Source organism: Mustela erminea, chromosome 7 (assembly GCF_009829155.1).
Source record: "Mustela erminea isolate mMusErm1 chromosome 7, mMusErm1.Pri, whole genome shotgun sequence".
NCBI classification, from domain to species: domain Eukaryota; kingdom Metazoa; phylum Chordata; class Mammalia; order Carnivora; family Mustelidae; genus Mustela; species Mustela erminea.
This window is the reverse complement of record NC_045620.1, coordinates 22,196,532-22,218,149: the sequence shown is the minus strand read 5'-3', so window position 1 is coordinate 22,218,149 and position 21,618 is coordinate 22,196,532. Positions and strand designations below refer to the sequence as shown.

The following is a 21,618-nucleotide window of genomic DNA, read 5'->3' as shown; positions in this document are numbered from 1 at the left end:
ACCAGGATCCTTCTTAACACAGGCATGTCCTCCTAGTCACCCAGAAGTAGCACACCCGGGCAACCAGTGCCACCTCCACCCTGACCATAGTCTCCAGCTTTCATAGATGGGGGCAGTGCTGGGAGGGGAAGGGACTGTTTCAAGGGCAGGTGATGTCACAGGTCTCTTTGTGAGAGCGGAAAAGGGTCCTTGGGCAGGACAGCCCAAAGTCTGGGCAGGTGTGATGACTATGCTTGCAAGAACATCGAGGCACAACAGCTCCCAGAGGGGTAGAAGTTGTCGAGGTAAAGTCCACTTTCTTCAGGTGCTCTCTGGGGTGCTGGCTTGGCCTGGAGGTCTTTGTGGGAGTGTGCTCTCCACCAGCAGGAGACCAAACTTGTCTTTCTGCAGTGGCTTCTAAGCCTTGAAGGAATGCGTGTGCGGTGGTATTCATCGGTGAGCTCGTGTTTTTACTACTTGTGAGAATGGTTGCTGGGAAGGTAGGGTTCTGGAGATTGAAACCTATAGGGTCTGCGCTCACTTACCAGATAGAACGTGACTTGCTGTGTGACGCTGAGCAAGTCCCTCAACCTCTCTGAGCCCCCGTTTCCTCAGCAGCACGCGGGGAGATGGTGAAAACATCTCCTGAGGGGATCAAATGTAAGACGCAGGTGTAAGGACCTCGGACAGTGACTGGGCCACTGCAGATTCCTGAGCAGACACTGAACACTGGTAATTATGACTGTTAGCCGCTAATCACCCAGTTCATACCCTGCACCATTGTCGGGGCGGGTGGGGAGTTTGGTGACCTTCACTTGGGTAGGTGTTCTTTCAAAGAGATCTCCCCAAATGTCACCATATTGGGCTTTCAGGGTGGCTGGGAAAAAATTGATCAAGGATGGGTCCGGGGGCGTGAGGAAGAAGCCTGTAGTCACGACTTGTCCCAGCGCCTCTGTCTTCCGCTTGCCAAGTCAGTTCCTACAGACACTTCGCTACTTGCTGCATCTTCACGGGCTTCTTCCGGGGGGAGGCCCTGTAGGCCTATACCTCTTCTGGGGTAAAGTCAGGAGCTGGGTCGTATCTCCTAAATGTCAGCAGACCTTTGCCTGGGTGCGTCTTCTGGGCTGGAAACAGGATCACAGGGACGGAAACCACATAGTCACTGTCTTCAGGGGCCTCAGGGTCTAAAGGGAGAAGCAGGAAAGCAAACAGGTCTATCAAACAGTGCGATGGCAAGGGCTCGGAGCACGGCTAATCATGGGGCTTGACCCAGCAAGGGAGCCGGTCAGGGAAGGCTTCTTGGAGGGAGTCCTGCCAGAACTGAGATCTGGAGGAGGAGGCGGAATTAGGGAGGGGGTAGGACGTTGCAGGCAGGGAGCAGCCTGTGCAGGAGCCTGAAGCTGAGAATGTGATGTGTTGGCATGAAGAGGGTGCTGGGGAGAGAGGGGAGTTTGGCAAGGCAGGGACACCAGTGGTCACCAGTTAAAACTAGCAGACGTGAGACAGCGACACACGTGAGGCATGGAGGAGGTGGACAGCTGTGGGTCCTCATGCAAGGCGCTGACCCCACCTGCTGCAGGCCATCGACGGGGCTGGGATGGGGCAGTGGCTGCATGGGAGCCCGCCAGACCCTATCCCACCTGTCTTCTGCAGACACAGTGGTCCTAGGGCATGGGGCAAGGCGAGTGGCTATTGTTGGCCTGTTATGGATGAGAGAAACTGAGGCCCAGGAGCCTAAGTGGTACAGTGAGTACAGAGCCAGTGCTCAGAAGCAGGTAGCAAGTGCTGACGGATCTCCTGTTCTGAGGACAGGCTTATCGTCTCAGGTGGGGGGCTCTGTGCTGCCAGACTTCCCGGAGGAAGGCACTGTAAGCCCCCTCTGTGCTGAGGCCCTGGTGTAGGTCCTCAAACCATTTCCCATGTAGCTGGGCTGAATGAACATTCATTCTCCTCCGTCTTTTTTGCTTGTTGATAACAATTCTCTGGATGAAAAAAAGAAAAGTTTCAAGTATGAATGTCACACACAATGTCTGATGTCACATCCAGAACTGGGTGTGGAGTAGGAGGGCAAAGAAAGAACAAACAACTCTGGCTTGGGTGGAGTCAGAAAGGTCACACCCACGAGGGCTTGTGTCTTGTCCTGGCAGCCATCATGCCTGTGTCCAGCCTCACTGCACCCTCCTGGGCAGCTCTGCCCTCTAGAAAGTGCCTCCTTATCATGCAAAATCCGTATCCCCTTTCCTGTCCCCACTCAGGCCCACTCAGGCTATAGTGTGATGACTTGGAGCACGTGGATATGTGACAGTCTCCTAGGTATTGGAAGACAGTAGCCCAGCTTTTCTGAATTACCTGTTTTTTCCAGAACACCATCCCAATCTGTCCAAGCCCTCCCTCATGTTGAACTAGGCGTGATTTGTGGTACACGTGTGTCACAGCCCGTCTGTGGCACATCTCTGACAGCACTCATCAGTCACCGCATTCTCCATCAGTCAGTCCCAGCCTTCTTGGGCGGTGCTCCCCATGGCGGTGCTCCCGGCGACTCCGCCCAGCAAAGCAGGCACTTTCTCGCCACTTTTGGCATTCTCCTTCGAGTTTCCTCAGCACAAGGACTTACTCATCCCGGATCCTTCTGCCTGCCCAGGACCCAGTGTGTGGCTTCCCCATGGGAAAATAGGCATTTGTCACCATGGGATGGATTTGGGCCTTCTGCCCATGCGGATTGCCGCCTGCTCGTCGGGCTCCAGCTGGGCAGTGCCCCTTGTCCAGAGTTGCCAGCACGACCCACAGTGTCATCTTGAGTTCAGTGGGGGCTGCCCACCCCCAACTCCCCCCCCCCATGTCTTGTACCTTTTCTGTCAGGGCAACCTCGGACATGTCTGTGGTCAGCAGGAGGTGCCAAGGTATTTTCCCACATGTGCTGCTTTCTTATATAATGGTCTAACTCTTGAGGACCAGGCCCTCTCCCCTCTTCTGTCCCTGTCCTGGGGCCTGGCACCAAGGCAGGCGGCGTTGCCAGTGCTGACCTGACCTGAACCCAAGGTTTTCCCCCATTCAATTCCGTCCTGTTTTTTTCATCCCATCTCTCAGCTGCCCGGGCTTCTTGGCTCCTGATCCGGTCATCCGATACACCACCTGTCACTCCAGGCACAGTGAATGAGCCCGTTAGCACCTTCTTTCTATTCTGGGATCCTCTCGGTCATTCAGAATGATGAAAGAGGCCAGCAATTCTGGTGCATGGGGCCTGCCAGTGTGTCTGCCTCTGAACACAGGGGCCTGTAACAGTTTATAAAAAGCCAGGCTTTTGTGACCCATCCCCGGGGGTTGACGTCAGCCCTCCAGAAGCAAGGGTGGGGTTTTTTTGGTTGTTTTGTTTTGTTTTGTTTTGTTTTTGACAGAGATCATAGGCTGAGAGGCAGGCTAAAGGTCGGGGGGAGGCAGGGGGCTCCCCGCTGAGCAGAGAGCCCGACGCGGGATCCAATCCCAGGACCATGACCTGAGCCGAAGGCAGAGGCCTCAACCCACTGAGCCACCCAGGCACCCCAGCAAGGGTGGTTTTTAAAGGCTTTTTCTAAGTTGTATTTCCCAGACTGGGCCTCTGAGATCTTGGAAAGGCAGAAGTGAAGTCTATATGCTAGAGCCAGTATTTGAAAAACCAAATCTTGGATTCCCCCCAACAACTCTCCACCAGGCCAGACAAGGGGCTCTACACATCAGCTTTTTACATGGACTGGAGCCACAGCATCCCGAAACCCTGGATATCATCTAGTGGTTATAACTCTGACATACAATGAGAAGTTGTGATTCAGTAACAGCTTGGAAGCTGGCATCTCTTTAAAGCTCCGACTCCCAGGAGTGGTGGTAATAGGTGTCCTGGGGGGTAGGGCAGGGGCCCCTGAGCAGAGCTGCTGGCAAAGCACACTCTGCCGGCAGGTCTCGGAGGATAAATAAGATAACAAGACGATGTTTGTGGCAGATTCCAACACAGAATGGAAAGGAGGGAGGCGCCTGGCTGGCCCAGTTGGTAAAGCGTGATCTTGAATTTGTTAAGTTCAAGCCCCACATTGAGTATAGAGCTTACTTAAAAATAAAATCTTAAAGAAAAAGAATGGGGGAGGAGTCAATGTTGCCTGACAGGCTGCTTACTGGACACTGTTACAGTAATGGTAGAAATGGATTTCGAGAGCAGCATGCTATTTGGGGTCCCCTGGTTAGGGGCTGGAGGAGGTAGGAATGCCTCCCTGAAGGCTTGGATCTGGTGATCTCCAGGCTTGGAACCTGAAGGCATCTTCCTTTCTTGTGTCTGGGGAAGAGGGGACATGCCCACACTCAGAGCCCCAGGCAGCAGTCCCTGCTCTGCCTCTTGATCCTCAGAAAGCACATGTGCCCTTCTGATCCTCAGTTTCCTCCTTTGTACTGTGAGGAGGTTGAAGTCATGTGATGGGTTTCAGGGTACTGTGTGGGAATTCCATATGGAGAAAAAAAGGGAAGTGGCAGTCAAAGAAGCCTTCTTCAGGTTCCCCTGGGCGCCCTCAGAACCTGGTTTGAAAATTACTGGCAATATTATCTCCTAGGACCCTGAAATTTGGAGCCATCACCCCTTTAACCAGCTGTGTGACTTGGGAGAGGTAGCCTCACCTCTCTGGGCTTTACATTGAAGCTGTAGTGAGAGCCAAGCTAGGGAAATCCTGGGCGACTGGGGAACCCATGTCAAGGGTTCTGGTGTTTCTGGTGAGAGGGCCAGAGTGTCTGGGACCACACACCTGGAGGAGAACGCCTGAGGAAGGGCAGCGGGCAGTAGTGGTCACAGATGGGGGTAGGGGCCACCTTTTCCTTCCATGTGCTATGGTCCTGGTCCGGGGGGCACCAGGCTTCTGCCCCCATGGCCAGCATAGCCAGAGGCTGCCGCCTTCAAACTTACCAGGAAATCATCAAACCCTGCTTGAGGACCCCAGGAGCGGAAGCCTGTCTATGTCCTGTCTGGGGAACTGGCCTGGCCAAGATCGCAGTCAGGCCCTGCCGGGTGGCACCAAACTCCAGCCATGGCCCGTGTGGTGTAGTAGGAACTACAGGCACTGGCCCTGGAATCAGAAAGGCTGAGATCAGATCCAGGCTTTTCCACCTACTGACTGTGCGACCTTGCGTTACTCCCTTCTCTCTGAGCTTCCCTTTCTTCCTCTTTGACACAGGAATGCTAGGCCCGGTAGAGAGGTGGTGACCTGAAAGGAGCTTGGCCAGCCCATGGCCTCCCTCAGCCAGGGGAGACGCCCTAGAGCTTGTGAAGTCTCCGGACACACAGCTTCCTGTCCTGGAGACCCAGCTGACCTGCACTCTGGGTCCGTCTGGCGGGCGTTGCTTAACCCTTCCTCTAGCCCCTCTGGCCTGAGCATGTCAGGACAGAACGCTCGCACAGCACAGCGCTTCTAAGGAGCAGGAGCAGCTGTCGCGGAGGGGGCTGGGGGTGTAACCAAGCGGGTCCCACTCAGGCAGCTGCTCCAGGCCCATGAAGGGGGGGTTGGCCATCTGCACTCCGGACCCTGTCATAGGTGCCAAGAACCTGAAACCAGACCCGGCCTGCTAACCAAGAGGGACTTTCTTTGCTTTCACCCAGCCAGACCTGAGACACCACCAGAAGTACCTCCTGGCTGCCTTAATTTCAAGGTTCCCAAGGTTGTCCTGCCTTTCCACGGGGGGAAGCTCTTAGAGACAGCCTTCCTGGGAGCAGGGGTAGTGGGGGCTAGAACTCCAGAAAAAGCAAGGAGGTCTGAGGACCGCTCCTCCAGCAGTCACAGATCTGAGCTGAACTCATTCTGTTTAAAAATATGGGGGTTTTGGGACGCCTGGGTGGCTCTCAGTCAGTTAAGCCGCTGCCTTCTGTTCAGGTCATGATCCCAGGGTCCTGGGATTGAGTCCCACATTGGGCGCCTTGCTCGGCAGGGAGCCTGCTTCTCTTTCCGCCTCTGCCTGCCACTCTGCCTGCTTATGTGCACACGCACTCTCTCTCTCTCTCAGACAAATAATAAATAAATAAATAAATAAATAAATAAATAAAATCTTTTTTAAAAAGGCAGGATGTATGACATCCTTGTCTTTAAAAAAATTATATATTTTTGGGCGCCTGGGTGGCTCAGTGGGTTAAGCCGCTGCCTTCGGCTCAGGTCATGATCTCAGGGTCCTGGGATCGAGTCCCACATCGGGCTCTCTGCTCAGCAGGGAGCCTGCTTCCTCCTCTCTCTCTCTCTGCCTACTTGTTGTGATCTCTCTCTCTGTCGAATAAATAAATAAAATCTTTTAAAAAAAAATTATATATTTTTAAATATATATATATATATATATGGGGGTTTTACTTTTTTTTTTTTTTTAAGATTTTATTTATTTATTTGTCAGAGAGAGCAAGAGCGAGCACAGGCAGAGTGGCAGGCAGAGTCAGAGGGAGAAGCAGGCTCCCTGCAGAGCAAGGAGCCCGATGTGGGACTCGATCCCAGGACACTGGGATCATGACCTGAGCCGAAGGCAGCTGCTTAACCAACTGAGCCACCCAGGCGTCCCTACTATTTTTTTTTTTAAGATTTTATTTATTTATTTGAGAGAGAGACAGAGAGAGCATGAGTGAGGAGAAGGTCAGAGGGAGAAGCAGACTCCCCATGGAGCTGAGATCCTGATGCGGGACTCGATCCCGTGACTCCAGGATCATGACCTGAGCTGAAGGCAGTCGTCCAACCAACTGAGCCACCGAGGCGCCCCAGTTTTACTATTTCTTAAAGTCCAGATTTCTGACTTCTGTCACCTAGGTCGCTGTGGACCAGAGAGGTTAGATAAAGAGTCTCCTATAGACATTTGAACTTGTGACCCCCATTCAAGGTCAGTCTGCTTAGTTTACAGCTGGGAAACAAAGGCTCAGGAAGGATCAGGCCCTGTAGAAAGTACTCTGCCCACCATGTCCGGTGTTGAGTTTAGAACCTGGCACCTTGGCCTCACAGAGCACAGCTTTTCCACACTGCCACTCCTCAAAGTGAAAAGCCTGCTCCCTCATCTATAAAACCTCAGTGACAATTATCTCCCCTCCCAGGCCTGTGTCTGGAATAAGGTAGCACCTGGCCAGGACTCATTCAGTAATGATTCTTTTAAATCTGAACTTGTGATACGCCTTGCCTGGAAAATGTTCCTGGAAGCACTGCTTGCTTTTCTCTCTCTGCCAGCTTTTAGGAGTGGTTATTTTCAAACAGTTTCTGGTACCCATTCCTTAGGGTTTATTGAGGTCTCATTTCCATAGCCTTGTTGCCCAACCTCAGGCAGTGTTGCTCAAGGCTTAACCTCCCACCAGACTGTGTTCCCTGTAGTGTGCGCGCGCCTGTGTGTGTGTTTTTTGGGGAATGACCTAAAAAGAGCTCAAAGCCCTGGGCGTTGGATTCCAACTCAGACTCGAGTAGATCATTCTGCTTCCTTGAGCCTCAGTTTACCCAACCGTCAAATAGGAGGTTGTTCAGTTATTCAGTAAATATTTACAGCACCCAGCCATGTATTGGCCTGGTGCTGGGAGAGCATCGTAATTATACAAGATATTTAGGTCTCCACGCTCAGGAACCTGTATTAGATATTCAGGATCCCTTTTGGGTAGGAGGGAGAAGACAAGTATAAACCAGTAAGTTGATTAATGCATGAATGAAACAATCAGGGTCTCCAAAGAGTAACAGCTTTAGACAGAGAGGTCCTCTTGAGGACCCAACTCCTGAGCAGAGACAGATCAGGGTGGGAAGGAGCAGACATACAGAGGTGAGGGTGGGGGTCATTTCACAGGTTCAGCGGCCCTGTGGTGGGCACATGCTCAGAATGTTTGAGAACAGCAAAGAGGCTAGTGCAGCTGGAACAGAATGAGCAAGGGGAAGGTATAGGAACCAAGTGTGGAAATGGGGGGCGGGGGGAAGGGGCCAGTTCTTACTCTAGGCCAAAGTAAGTGGTGTGCTTTTTATTCTTCACAGACTGGGGAGACTTTGAAGGCTCTAGAAAGGGAAGGAAGTTGTCCGTTTTTTTGTTTTTTTTTATTTTTTTATTTATTTGACACAGAGAGATCACAAACAGGCAGAGAGGCAGGCAGAGAGAGAGGGGGAAGCAGGCTCCCCACTGAACAGAGAGCCCTATGTGGGGCTCGATCCCAGGACGCTGGTATCGTGACCTGAGCCGAAGGCAGAGGCTTTAACCCACTGAGCCACCCAGGTGCCCCTCCATTTTGTACTTTTTTTTTTTTTTTTAAGATTTTATTTATTTGACAGACAAAGATCACAAGTAGGCAGAGAAGCAGGCAGAGAGAGAGGAGGAAACAGGCTCCCTGCTGAGCAGAGAGCCCGATGCGGGGCTTGATCCCAGGACCCTGGGATCATGACCTGAGCCGAAGGCAGAGGCTTTAACCCACTGAGCTACCCAGGTGCCCCACCATTTTGTATTTTTATTTTAAAACATTTTGTATTTTGTATTTTAAAACAAACTCTTCAAGCTGCTGTTGGGAGAGTGTTCATGGGTAGGTGGTTGGGCCACTGACAAAGCAGAAAGGCCAGAGGCCAGCAAGTGGCAGCCTAGACCAGGCTGGTGGGGAGAGAGAGAAGCCAGTCTCTATAAAATGTGCTTTGGTTGGGGGGGGCGGATTCCCAGGCTTCTGGAGTGTGTAAAAGAGTGCATGAGGTCACCGCTCTCTGAGAAGGCCATTGTGGGAGAAGAAAGGATTCAGATTAATTCTGGACACTCTCAGCCTGGGGATGGCCTTGGAACTTCACATGGAGCTGCCCGGTGCACTGGGCTGTTAAGATAGTAGGCGATCTGTGCTCCCGGCAGCTGGCAGGTAGCCCCTCTCCTGCAGGTCAGTTGGGAGGGACTTCATGAAGGATTCTCAGGGCAGGAGGAAGATGCCTCTGTTCTTGTGGTCCACACAGCCCTCAGGCCTCCTTGCCGTGGTCCGTCTTCCCTTCACCACTGTTGTTTCCTCTGTCCTACTTGGCCAAGCCATGTCCTGTCCTGCTCCTTTGCTCACAGAGGATCCCTTCAAGTTAAAACCCCTCCATTTCTTGCCACTGGGTGACTGGGGTCCCCAGGAGGTCTCCAGAAGATGATCGCTCTCTCTTTGATCCAGAAACCACGGTAACAGTAGTTGCAGTGGCCCAGCCCATGATTCTAAATTTTAGTACATGTGCTGCCACGAGCACCCAGCCCGGGATGCTAAAGCATCCTGTCATCTCTTTGGCTCCTCCTCAGGGCGTATTGGGTATCACACCCCATTTTCTGGGTGAAATGATCAATGTGCCCAACCAAGGCTGCTGCCTCCACACGACCGTCACCCAGTTAGTGCAGTGGGTGGGGGCATACGGTAGTAGCCAGCCTTCAGGCAGCCCGGGTTTAAGCCCCAGCCCCAACACTGCCTCGCTAGGAGGTGAGCTGGGGCGTCGTTCCCCCACTGAGCCTCATATGTAAAATGGGGCAGTGAGAGACCAATTTCGAATGCACCCATTTTGAGGATTCAGTTGGCTGGAGCGCAGTGCATTCTTGCATTAGTTACTCATGAAGTCTGACAAATACTTAATTAGGGAACGAGGACTGAACCATGGCTCCTGGGGGAAATCGAGGCCCTGCAGGACTCTGGTCTCATTTCCACCAACCAGTCAATACATAACCTTGTTTTCTGTGTCTTTCTGTTTAAAAATAATATACTGATGATTTATTAACACTGAATTGGCCAACAGTGCTATAACTCGCGCCTGAACAAGGTCTGTCAGATACAGAGTTTCTCCACAGGCGCATCACAGCCTTCTTGTACTCAGCAATGCTGGATGGCACTTCAGTGCTATGGAGGAATCACCAGCAGAAAGAACAAAATGTGAGGAAACATAGCCCTGACTAGGCCAGGAAAATCCTACTTGTTCACAGGATGAGAGCTAAAACAAGAAGGCCTGGCATCCCCTTGTTCAGGCTCAGCTAGGGAAGTGTGCCCTGGGTGTCGGGCAGTGCCCACAAAAACCCCGCGAGTGTTGGCTTTGGGGTTACAAACCTGTTACCAAGTAGGTGAATTCACAGGTACGGTCACAGGTACTGACCACAGATGAAGTGCTGACTCGGGCCTGGCCCAGTCGGTGCTTGACGAGGGCCACTGTCCACACTGGAACATCACGAGCTGGAGTGCATCCGGGTTTCCGGACAGGACTCCAAGGGGTGGCCGGGGCTCCCTGAGCTGTGTTGCTTTGTCTTCCCCAGTGTGCTGCCTTTGTGACCTCTTGGCTCCTACGGACTTGGGCGTCTGAGGCAGGTGTCGATTCTGGAGGCCCTAAAGGCCTTCACTGAAGGGTTTGTTCCAAGTCCATGGGGTGGGTTGTGGCATCATTGAAAGGTTTCAAACTAAGCCGTGACGTGGTCGGATTTCTCCAATGGCTGGCCAAGGTGGAGGAGAGACCGGAAAGACAGGACAGGAGGTTGGGGGCCAGGGAGGAGCAGGCCGGTGGTCTAGGGAAGGCTGGTTCTAGGTCAAGGGGACCAGGAATGGATGGGAGAGGCAGTTAGGAAGCACCTGGTTGCGGGGAGTGGTAGAGGATTCCCAGGACAACGCTGGGGGAAGATGCGTTCCCGGGCACTCTCGCTGGAGTTTGACATCAAAGTGTGACGTTGCCAGCTCTGAAGGCACAGGGAGGGAGGTGGCCCCAGACTGACCTGGTGGGAAGGTGGGGGGATGTGAACTGTTGGCAGGAATGTGGCTCAGAGCGGTCAGTCTGTCCCTGATCCTGACCTAGCTGCTCGGAATTCCCTCCCAACTTCCCCTGTTGCAGGGGAGGAAATGGAAGAAGGGAGGCCTTTGAGGCTGGTAGATGGAAGCCTTGAGCTGGTTTTCCCCCAGCACAAATGTGTCGTTTGACAGGTTGCTCACTGGTGAGAGGGGGAAGGGGAGCTTACAGGCCCTCAGTCCTTCCTGGGACAAGAAACCTGGCAGGGAGGGCAGAGGGAGGAGGCAGCTCTGGCTCTGTGGTCAGCTCTCTGTTCACGTGGGGCTGTCTGGGGCCCCCTGCATCCGTGCCTCTTCCGGAGTCTAGGCCTGTGCTGCAGCTCCCCTGCCAAGCTTGGGCCTCTGGTTGCCAGCAGCAGGAGGGCAGCACTGGGCTCTAAGACCCTCACAGGGGCCTACCTGCCTAGGGTTGTTGCATCTCTATCTCTTGAAAGATGGAGTCACAGCCATTCTACTGAGTGCCGAAAGCTCTGGTCATCTTGTTACATGTTGATGTTTTTAAAAAAAAAAATGAAGAAATAAATTCATTCTGACCTGATAGAGTTTGCTGGATAAGATCTTGAAGCAGAGGCAGAAATGAGACAAAGGGAGCTTCTACTTAGAAGAAGCAAGGACTTGTGCGCTGTGGGGCAGGGAGGCTGGGCTGGATGTCTGGGGCCGGGGGCAGACTGCATGGAGGAGGCCTTGCACAACCGGCTCCTGTCTGAGCCTGGGCTTGCTGGACTGGTGGAGCCGAAATGGGGGCAGGGAAGCATGCAGCCCCCCGGGGCGGTGGCTCAGTCTGTGCACTGCTGTGGCTCAGCTGGAGGTGTGTTCACTCTCCAGCTTCCTGGGCAAATCTGAAAGTTTTCCAGAGTAAACAGACAAAAAAGCTGGACCCACATGCTATGATATTACATATCGTGGCACGTAGAATGTCTCCCCCGGGCAGGGAGGGCTGCGGTCCCATCCTGGAGGACGCAGTGCTGGCCAGGTCCAACACCTTGGGTCTCTGGGCCACTTGCCCCCCGTCTAAAATTTAATTGGCATATGATGATTGTGCACCCTCTGGGCTGGGCCCTGGGCTGGTGACGCCCATGGCACACACGCTCAGTCAGGGGCACAACCACAACCCTGAGTGCTCCAGCTGACCTACAGAGAAAGGAGAGGAACACTGCCTGGGCCAGCAAGAGCTTGCGGTGGAGGGACTGGCCGAAGGACCTGCAAAGGCATCCTGAGAGGCCAAGTGCATGCGCAAAGGCTTGGGTGCATGCAGAGTGTGGTGTGTTTGGGAAAGCGTACATTTGCTTCTCTGAAGCTGGGAGGGCAGGAGATGAAGCTGCAGAGATGGGTGGTCAGTCGGGACCAGGCTTTGGAAAGGGCTCCCAATTGGGGAGGAGACAAAAAGCTTACACACTCCAGTGTTGGGAGTCTTCACTAAAGCTAAATCCTCTTGACTTGGGACAACTAAAGGGTTTTTATAGCAGGGCTGAGGTTCATTTTCTCATTCAACAGATATTATTGAGAGCTTTCTGGAAAGCTTGAGGTAGTACCCTGGGCCTGGGATATGACCTGCTGTGCCAAGACAGACAGAGTTCCCCCAACAGCCCCAAGCCTATAACCATCAACAAGTACATGCCTAAGTGATCGGATGACAAATGTGACAGGTGTCGTGATTGGGATGCTGGCTGATCTGCGAGTAGAGGGCAGTCAGAGGAGACCTCTCTGAAGGAGGCACATTGGAAGCGGGAGGAGTGGGGACTTCCCAGGTAGAAGGAGCAGCGTGTGTAATAGCCCCACAGCGGGAAGATGGGCAGTGGGGGCAGGGAACACAGAATGGCCAGAGTGTCACGTGGGAAGGGTCAAGGGCAGTCGTGGGCCTGCTTTTCATCCCCTTGCCCTAGAGAAAGACAGTGCTCAGAGCTGAGGGACACCTGCCACCCAGAGAGCCCCCCAAGGCACTGAAATCCTCCGTTAGTCACACCACTTATCTGACTGTGACCTCTGCCCCAGGAGACATAGCAAATCCAAGAGAAGTTCACCTTTCCTCTTCTCATATCTGGCCATGTGGCCTGGCCCCTTGCTAGTTCACTTTTCCTCTGAGGGTATGTCAGCAGGACTTTGGACCTAGACAACCCTGAGCAAGAGGCTGGAGGGTCAGTCCTCTGTCCAAGCTCCTGACTGTGGGCACCCCACCAGCCCCTGGCAGGGATGCCTCTTCCACACACACATACTAATGACAGCACCACGCCACAGATGGGGACAAGGACCATGACAGGTCCCACAGCCTCGGCCAGGCTTAGAACACAGTTCTTGCTCTGCTGGGCGCTGTTGGCCATTGGCTTCAACGAGCTGCTCTTAAGGTCCAGCTCTTTCAGGAAAACTTCCCTGGGGTTGGTCAGAGAACCAGCCCAGCCTGTCCAACCAGTGACCCAGTGGCGGCTCACCACTGCCCACCCCCAACTCCAGGTCTAGCTCACTCTGTACCAGAAACTAGTAGGAGCCATGCCAGCCCAGGGCCTGAGCCTTACTTTTTATGATGTAGACTGTATAATCCATCCCTGTGGCCACCAAGTTAGTACAGGACAGAGCTGGGATCTGAACTCAGGCTTGTCTGGTTCCCTATTGCCTTCTGTCTTCTGGCTCCTTCCCACTAAAGCAATGACTCACAAATGGTAGAATTTCAAGCAGTGGAGAGAAGGGATTCAGAGCAGGAACCCCCTACCCTTGAATGAAAATGAGTGGGAAAATGCTTTTGAGTTAGGAAGGGGCCGTGTGAATATGGTGAATTACATGGGTTAGATCCCCGCCCCGCCCACTGAACAGAGGAGGGTATTGGAGAGTCCAGAGTGGGCCAGGACTTCCATGAGTCATTGCCAGGGCCTAGAAGACAGGCCTCTGCCTTTAGGTTTTTCTCCCTCCAGCAGTGGGAGCTCAGCTTGGGCATGCCCCCCGCAGGCAGACACCTGCAGCCCCCTCCTAGCAGGGAGGGACCTAAAGCCAGAGCAGCAGAGTGAGGGAGGCTGTGCAGCTGAACAGATGGGGGGGTGCCACTTACTGTCAGCAGCTCTAGGCAAGTTTGTGAACCTCACATGCCCCACCTGTAAAGTGGGCACAATCCTATCCCCACCTCAGAGTCACTGTGAGGTTTAAATTACAAAGCCATAAAGCTGCTGAGTACAGCTCAGTGAATGACCCAGCTTGGGGCCGTGAGCCCGTGCCTATGGCCAGCTGCACATGGGAGTCCCTCTTCCCCAAGCAGGCCCGTCCCTTCTCCCGCAGGGCAGTATGTGGAAGGATCATGCTCCTGCTGGCCACAGCCCCGCCTCCTGCCTGCCCTGCTGCCTGTCTCCTTCTGCCCATGGGCTGCCCTTCTCAGGCTGGTAGGGAGAGACTCGGGGTGTCTGTCTGGAGGGATCCCTGAGGTTTTTGCAAGGCTTCAGCAGGACTGGGAAATTCTGAGCAGAGTGAGAACTGAGTGCTCCTGGCTCAGAGCTCCCAGAACCCTTTGTCACCTCCAGACCCAGGCGTGAGGCCCAGCTCCTGGCTCCCAGGCTCTTCCACTGTGGCCCCTATTACTGTTCAAGGACTCATTTCACAGCCCATTCTCTGCTGAGGCTCCTAGTTTTCCTGGAGTCTGTATAGCGCCTGACCTAACACGAGTCTGCCAGATGAACCGACAGATAGAAGGGCTTTTTAAATTAAATTTTTTATTTTTAGATGATTGCCATTTACAGTGTTGTAAGAAATAGTACAGAGGATGCTATCTGCTCTTTTCCCAGTTTCCCTCGATGGTAAAGTCTTGCACAACTAACAGAACATCATAACCAGAGTATGGACATAGACACCAGCCGGCTGGTCTTACTCAGATTCCACCATTTTCCCGTTACTCACTTCGGGTCCAGTGCTGTGAGGGTTCGTGTGCCCGCCACCTGTCCCACTTCTTAGCACACGGAGGGTCCTTGTCACCCTTTTATAGCCACACTCCTCTCCCTCCCAGCCTGTGCATCACCCTCTCCCCTTCATCTCCCTGTCAACCACTGACCTGTTTCCCCTCTCTGTCATCAGGCCATTTCAAGAATGCTTTATAAATGAAGCAGTTCGGTAGATACCTTTTTGGGATTGCTTTTTTCACTTGGCATAATTCACTTGCGATTCATCCAAGTTGTTGCCTGTACCAGTAGCTGGTTTCTTTTCATTGCTCAGTAGTATTCCACGTTCTGGATGTGCCACAGTTAGTTATACCGGTCACTGAAGGGCATCCAGGGTGTTTCTAGTTTGGGGGCCAGGACAAGTAAAGCTGCCATGAACACTCATGTAGGAGTTCTTTGTGAATATGTTCCCATTTCTATGATAAAAAATGCCCAAGAGTACGGTTGCTGGGTGGTGTGATGATTGCATATTTAGTTTTAAAGGAAACTGCCAAAGTGCCCCTCGCTGGCTGCCAATAGAGCCTGTGACTCTTGATCTCCAGGTTATGTATTTGAGCCCGTAAGTAACAGATTACTTAAAAATAAAATCTTTTAAAAAATAAATAAATAAACTGCCAAACCATTTTCCAGGGTGGCGGTACCATTTTGCATTCCCAACAGCAATGTAGGAGTAATTCAGTTTCCCCGCATCCTCACCAGCACTTTTTCACTGTTTTGTAATTTAGCCGTTCTGATAGGGCTGTGTAGTGATTCTCCCAGTGGCGGACGGATTGTGCTGTGCCTTGCCAACACCCCCTGCGGCACCAGGCCTGGTTTTGTGGGTTTCTGCTGGGCCATCGGCATCATGGTGATCAGTAGCCCCTTGAAGGCAGAGCTTAAAGTCACTCATCTGGCTCCCACTCCCAGCCCAGGTATAGGTTTGTTTTAGTCCTCCTGGAGGAAAGGGCATTTGAAGTTAAGTTGCTGAGAAAAGCTGTCGGATCTGACCCAGCTCTTCGAAGCAAGTAGGGAGTGACGTTTGAATAGCACCTTCTGTTTCAGACAAAAAGCTGAGCATTTAATGAAGCAGGGGTGGGCCTTCACCGTTCTGTGCCCCTGCTGTGGGCCAGCCCCAGACCAGGCTGGAATGAGATTCAGACCCCCAGCTCCCACCCTGGAGGTCCTGGTTCCCTGAAACCTGGTGGAGAATGGGGACTCGGACCAGCACTGGTGGAGTATTGAGGGAGGCGTACTGGTGTGTGAGGTTTTCATGTTACTGGGCGGAAGAGGGGGAAGGGATAGCAAGATGGGAGGATAGGGTTAACTGGGCCTTAAAAGAGGTGTTGGTCTTCGACCAGACAGGGAGGGGGTATCCAAACAGAGGGAAGGTAGAAGAGGAGAAGTCCAGGGGCGGCAGTAGGTCTCTCAGTGAGCTTGAGGAAGCAAGGGCAACATTCCTTCGCATTCCTGTCCTCTACTCTGCAACCTCTGCCTCCCCTGGCACTGGATCAGGCTCTGTCACAGCCTGTGGCACCACGAACTTCATCATCTAGCCCAGGCCCCAACTGGAAAATAACCTTTGTATGGGACTATGAGGTGGAGGATGTCTTTGGCCCATGCTGGCATCCCCAGCTAGACGTGGCCTTGGCCTAGCAGGAGGGTGGGCAGGGCCTGTGTCTGTCTTGGTCATTGCTATGTCAGACCCCAATTCTCCTGCTCCAGAAATCCTTCTTAAGGCCAGTCAAGTGGGGCCTCAAACTTGAAAGAGATTCAGGAGGGTTGGGATCTTACCTTCTGCCTACCCTCCTCTCCCATCTGCAGGTTCATCATGCCTAGTGGCGTATAAGAAGACCCCACCACCGGTCCCTCCACGCACCACGTCAAAGCCCTTCATCTCTGTCACGGTCCAGAGCAGTACTGAGTCTGCCCAGGACACCTACCTGGACAGCCAGGACCACAAGAGTGAGGTGACAAGCCAGTCGGGCCTGAGCAACTCGTCGGACAGCCTGGACAGCAGTACCCGACCACCTAGTGTGACGCGGGGCGGAGTCACCCCAGCCTCGGAGGCCCCTGAGCCACCCCCAAAACATGCAGCTCTGAAGAGTGAACAAGGGACGCTGACCAGCTCCGAATCCCACCCTGAGGCCATCCCCAAAAGGAAACTGTCATCTATAGGAATACAAGTAGGGGTCCCTTTCGCACTCTTGTGTCCTCAGCCCACTCTGTGCACCTGCCTGTGTGTAATTACATCTGGTGGAGGCCCGCTAGGTCTCCGGGGCAAAGTGGTTTGTCTGTATTTTCGGGGGGTTGGCCCCACGTGGCCGGCCAAACCAGATTCCACCTACAGCCACATAGTTCTTACATTTGCCCACTCCCGTTGCGGTCTGCAGCTGTGGGCCTGTGGCCCTGCTCCTGTGATGCGCTGCCCCAGTGAATGTAGTTACACCCAGCCAGCCATCTCCTGTCCACTGTTCACTTGTCCACTGTCTGTCTGTCCACTCCACCCTTTGCCCTGTCAGCCAACGCGTGGGAGGTGGGACTGGCCTAACAGTTCTCTAATCCAAGGTCAGCTCGGGTGCGGAGGCCACAGCCCCGCTTGGCGGCGGGAGCAGCATGGAGCGTAGACGCCGATGGGCCTGGGGCCCGGGACCCAGAGCCCTTGAGCCATGGGGGTTGCTTGAGGGGAACATTACCCAGAGCCCTCTCGGGCCCTGGGGACAGGTAGGTGGCTCGAGGCACCAGGCCCATGTCAAATTGAGAAGTGTGATGCTGGTCCTGATGCCTCCCTCCGTGGGAAGGGTATCCAGGCAGATATTTCCCCAGGACCAAGTGGCCAAAGCCAGCAGAACCTCCTGGAAGCCAAACTCACTGTATACCCACAACCGTGGCCCACAGCGGGACAGGGCACACCAGCTTCCCCTCCACTGCTTCACTGCGCCTTCTGCATGCACCAGACAGCAGTACTCTTGTCTTCTGGCAGCTGAGCTGGGGCACCTGGAGCCCTGCTCTGGCCGGATCTGACTAAAGTGGACCACACTCCGGGCAGGGAGGGAGGGAGGGCAGCTACAGGGAGTCTTGAGCTTGGGGAAGGCAGACCCCTCAGGGAGGTCAGGTTCGTGTGCGTTGTGGTTTGGGGCTGCAAGGGCTCCCCTGAGCAACCAGATACGGCCAAGTGGATGGCAGAGCGCTAAAATGCCCGAGGAATTTGAGACACAGAGGAGACCAAATGGCTCTGACCAGAGAAGGCTCACTAGCCAATTTCTTGTACTGTCCTGAATTATTTTCCCCCTAAGAGGTAACTCAGGGCTTTAGTTTCCCCACAAATACAGGAACAGAGTTGTCCAGGAGATTAATGGTTTCTGGGATCCTTCATAAGGAGTCCAGTCCCTGCCCTGTGCAACTGCTCCAAGGGGGATTCTTAGGGACATCAGAGTAGCCTTGTCTCTTGGGTCTTGTCACCCAGGGTCATTGTTTGGGCAGCCCCACCCTCTCCTTGGCCAAACCAGAGGCTCCTGTCTTCCGAAGGTCTAAGTTAGGTTCACCATTGATTCATCTAGAAAGTTACATGGGGTTAAGGATCCTAGCTCTTGGATCTATCCAAGGCTTCTCCTCCCTAGGATTAATCCCCTCCCCAGGCCAAACTCTAGTCACAGCTCTTTGAGATCCATGATGGTGCACTTCCCACGGACTCTTACTGTAGGAGGAATGCAACCGCATCCCCATGGCGAGGAGCCTGGTGCCTGGCCCTTGCCCCAAAAAGCCTTGTGGCCCCTGCCATATCTGTGAAGACAAGGGACTGGGAGTCCCCAGTTTCCAAGGATACCCTGACAACCCTCATCCCACCCCTTAAGCCCTAGGTCAGGTTTGGGTTCTCCCTCATTCATGAGCAGTGACGGAAAGGCTGGCCTGCCTGCTTCATGGCCATGCATCTTGGTCCCAGAGAAGAAAGGCAGATTTGGGGCATGACTGCTGCCGGGTTTCCTTCCACTTTAACAGGAGTGTAGAAAAAGTGCTAGCTAGCTTTTGCACTTGGCCCTGGCCCTGGTCCTGCCTACTGCTCCCCAGGCCCACCCACTGCTGAAAGTAACCTCAGCCATCCAGGCCCAGGGATGGCATCCCAGAGTGTCCTGGAACCTCACCGGCTATCACCTTGGGGTGGCTTCCAAATCCAGAACCGCTGTCCAAGGTTTGTCCCTGATACAGGCGCCTCCAGCCTGCCCTTCAGCTGCAGGGTTGGGGGGAGCGATCTTTGCCTCGAGACAGCCCCCAGCTTTGACTACACCAGATAACGGCTGTGGCTTTGTGTGTGTGTGTGTGTGTTTTCTTTCTCTCTCGTCGTCCTTCTTTTTTTTTTCTTCTCTCTGATGCGTGTAAAGGAGAGGACTAGAAGGAACGGTTCCCACCTCTCGGAGGACAACGGACCCAAAGCAATCGATGTGATGGCACCCTCCTCAGAGTAGGGAAAGCCAGTCATCTCCACCCCATCCCACCTCCCGCCCACCTGCCCGCCCGCCTCCGCGCGAATGAGCAGTGCCCGGCTTCACTGGGTCCGGCCTCGGGCCCGCGTGCAGTGTCCGCATGCCTCGTGCCTGTCTGTCCTTCTGCGTCGTCCCACTAATGTGAATTTCAGCAGCAAGTGTGGTGTTTGTTTTTTATTTTTGTCTTTGTCTCCGTGCCGTTGCTGTCGTTGTCCTTCAATAAGGTTGACTGCATTCAGCCAGTGCCAAAAGAGGAGCCCAGTCCCGCTACCAAATTCCAGTCCATCGGGGTTCAGGTAGAGGACGACTGGCGGTAAGTCGCACAGAGGTGGTGGCTGCTTCTCCCCCTCCCTCCCTCTGCTCTCATCTCTCCTGCGCCTTCTCCTCCTGCTCTCCCTAACCCACTTCTCCTTGCTGGATTTCTAATAACCAAGCTGGGTTTGGGGTTCGGGCAGTGGCCCAGGCATGGGAAGCTGGGCAGGCAGGCGGGCGGGCCAGTAGTGAGCGCTTGCTCTGCGAGATTAATCAGCCCACGGGCGGGGGGGACGGCGAGGCCAGCAGAGACATGGCCCAGCACCCCAATGTTGGTGGTCTTCCTGGCCCCACTGCAGTAAACAGGCAACCTTATGACCTTGTCCGTGTGTGTGTGTGTGTGTGTGTGTGTGCGCGCGCGCTCGCGTGCGCACGCGCGTGTGCCCGGACGGGTGGGGCGAGGGCTGAGCAGAGAATGAGACGGGGGCTGTGGGACCCGCTTCAGGCGCATGGTGAGCAGACGATGCATCCGTTTCTCTGTCTCCCGTGTGTCCGGGTCGGGGTGGCCTCTGGTCTCTGGCCCTCCTGGTGACTCTCACCTCTTCCTGTCCCCACCCCCACTTCACCCCACCTCCCCAGAAGCAGCGCCCCCTCTCACAGCATGTCCTCCCGACGGGACACTGACTCAGACACCCAGGATGCCAACGACTCAAGCTGTAAGTCATCTGAGAGGAGCCTCCCGGACTGTACCCCACACCCCAACTCCATCAGCATTGATGCCGGGCCTCGGCAGGCCCCCAAGATTGCCCAGATCAAGCGCAACCTCTCCTATGGAGACAACAGCGACCCTGCCCTAGAGGCGTCCTCGCTGCCCCCACCCGACCCCTGGCTTGAGACCTCCTCCAGCTCCCCGGCAGAGCCAGCGCAGCCAGGAGCCTGCCGCCGGGACGGCTACTGGTTCTTGAAGCTACTTCAGGCAGAAACAGAGCGGCTGGAGGGCTGGTGCTGCCAGATGGACAAGGAGACCAAAGAGAACAACCTCTCTGAAGAAGGTGAGTGCTGCGGGGACGGCCCCTGGGCTGGAGGGAAGGGGGCCTGGCTAATGGCCCCGGTTCCCTTCTCAGAATGGAGGCAAGGCCTAGAGAACGCACTGAGAGCCTTCCCACAGGAACCCGGTGGCCTGTCGGCCAGCCTCAACCCTCCCCGTCCACGTCCACGGGTCTCGGCAGCTGGGCGTTCTGGTATTCGCTTTGCTACTGCGGCTTTTGTCTTTTAAATGGGATTGCCTTGTGTTTCCTCTCAAATTTATCATCAACATGTAGATTTCCTGCTCTGAGAGAGGAGCATTTAGCTCTGTCACATCTGCCTCCATGTTGGACACCACCATTTGGGGTTAAATAACCACCAGTAGTTCTGGGCACTGTGAGGATGGAAATACCGATCACTGCAGAGCCTAATACCATCCGATGATGATATTTCCTTTCCCACATTTTATCTTTCCTAAAATGAATGACTGCCTCATCTTTTTTACACTTCATTTTCTAAGCTCTAATTTGTTACTTTCTGACACATCCCACCACATCTGCCAGCCTACATCTGTGTTATTTCCCAGATACGCGCACACATCAGATAACCTCATGATTTCATCTTTTTCCCGGTGCCCTCTAGTTCTCTGTTCTCATCTGGCCAGTTCACTCTCTGGGCCTTTTGCCTAGCTGCTGTCCAGAGACTTCCCTTTTTATCACCTGGGCCTGCCCTTGGCCACTGTCCCATGGTGGACTCCCCACTTTCCAGACCACATGACCTTCTGCTTTCTTGGGTATAGTCCCTCATTTTGCTGCCACACACCTTCAATTCGAGATAAATTTTTGGAAACTGCGTATCTTTATTTAGACCTCACATGGTTGGGCTGGGTGTAAAGCTGAAAATAATAAATTATGTATATAAATGTGTAGGTTTATAGGGGTGTGTGTGTGTGTGTGTGTGTGTGTAAATAACCTATAAATATATATACCTCTTAACACATTATATATATATATATATATGTGTGCACACATGTACATACATACACACACACACCTACAAGCATAAAGTTGAAAATCATTTTCCCTCAGAATCTTTAAGGCTATATTGTGTTTAGCTTCTGTTACTTGTACTAAAGAGTTTGATGCATTCTGCTTCTCAGGCCTTTGTGTGTCTTTTATCGATGGAAGCTGTTAGGCTCTTCACTTGACCTCTTTTGTGAAATTCCTCAGTGCCATGCCGA

At 53.6% G+C, this 21,618-nt stretch overlaps 1 protein-coding gene and 1 long non-coding RNA gene across 7 annotated transcripts in view; one reads left to right on the top strand and one right to left on the bottom strand.

The window, feature by feature from the left end:
• Nucleotides 1-21,618, top strand: part of DLGAP4 (DLG associated protein 4) — a 141,247-nt gene that overhangs the window by 90,400 nt on the left and 29,229 nt on the right. For 3 of the 6 annotated variants that reach the window (XM_032350754.1, XM_032350752.1, XM_032350755.1), the window contains 3 exons: nucleotides 16,444-16,805; nucleotides 19,325-19,413; nucleotides 19,992-20,404. In XM_032350754.1, the coding sequence (XP_032206645.1) occupies nucleotides 16,444-16,805; nucleotides 19,325-19,413; nucleotides 19,992-20,404 (864 nt within the window). Of the gene's footprint in view, nucleotides 1-82; nucleotides 285-16,443; nucleotides 16,806-18,998; nucleotides 19,079-19,324; nucleotides 19,414-19,991; nucleotides 20,405-21,618 lie in introns of those variants that run through there. The other 3 variants (XM_032350756.1, XM_032350753.1, XM_032350758.1) reach the window with 3 other exon arrangements.
• Nucleotides 284-21,618, bottom strand: part of LOC116595005 — a 90,564-nt gene continuing 69,229 nt past the window's right edge. The window contains exon 3 of the long non-coding RNA XR_004287511.1: nucleotides 284-1,163. This is a non-coding gene — a long non-coding RNA (uncharacterized LOC116595005). The remainder of the gene's footprint in view (nucleotides 1,164-21,618) is intronic.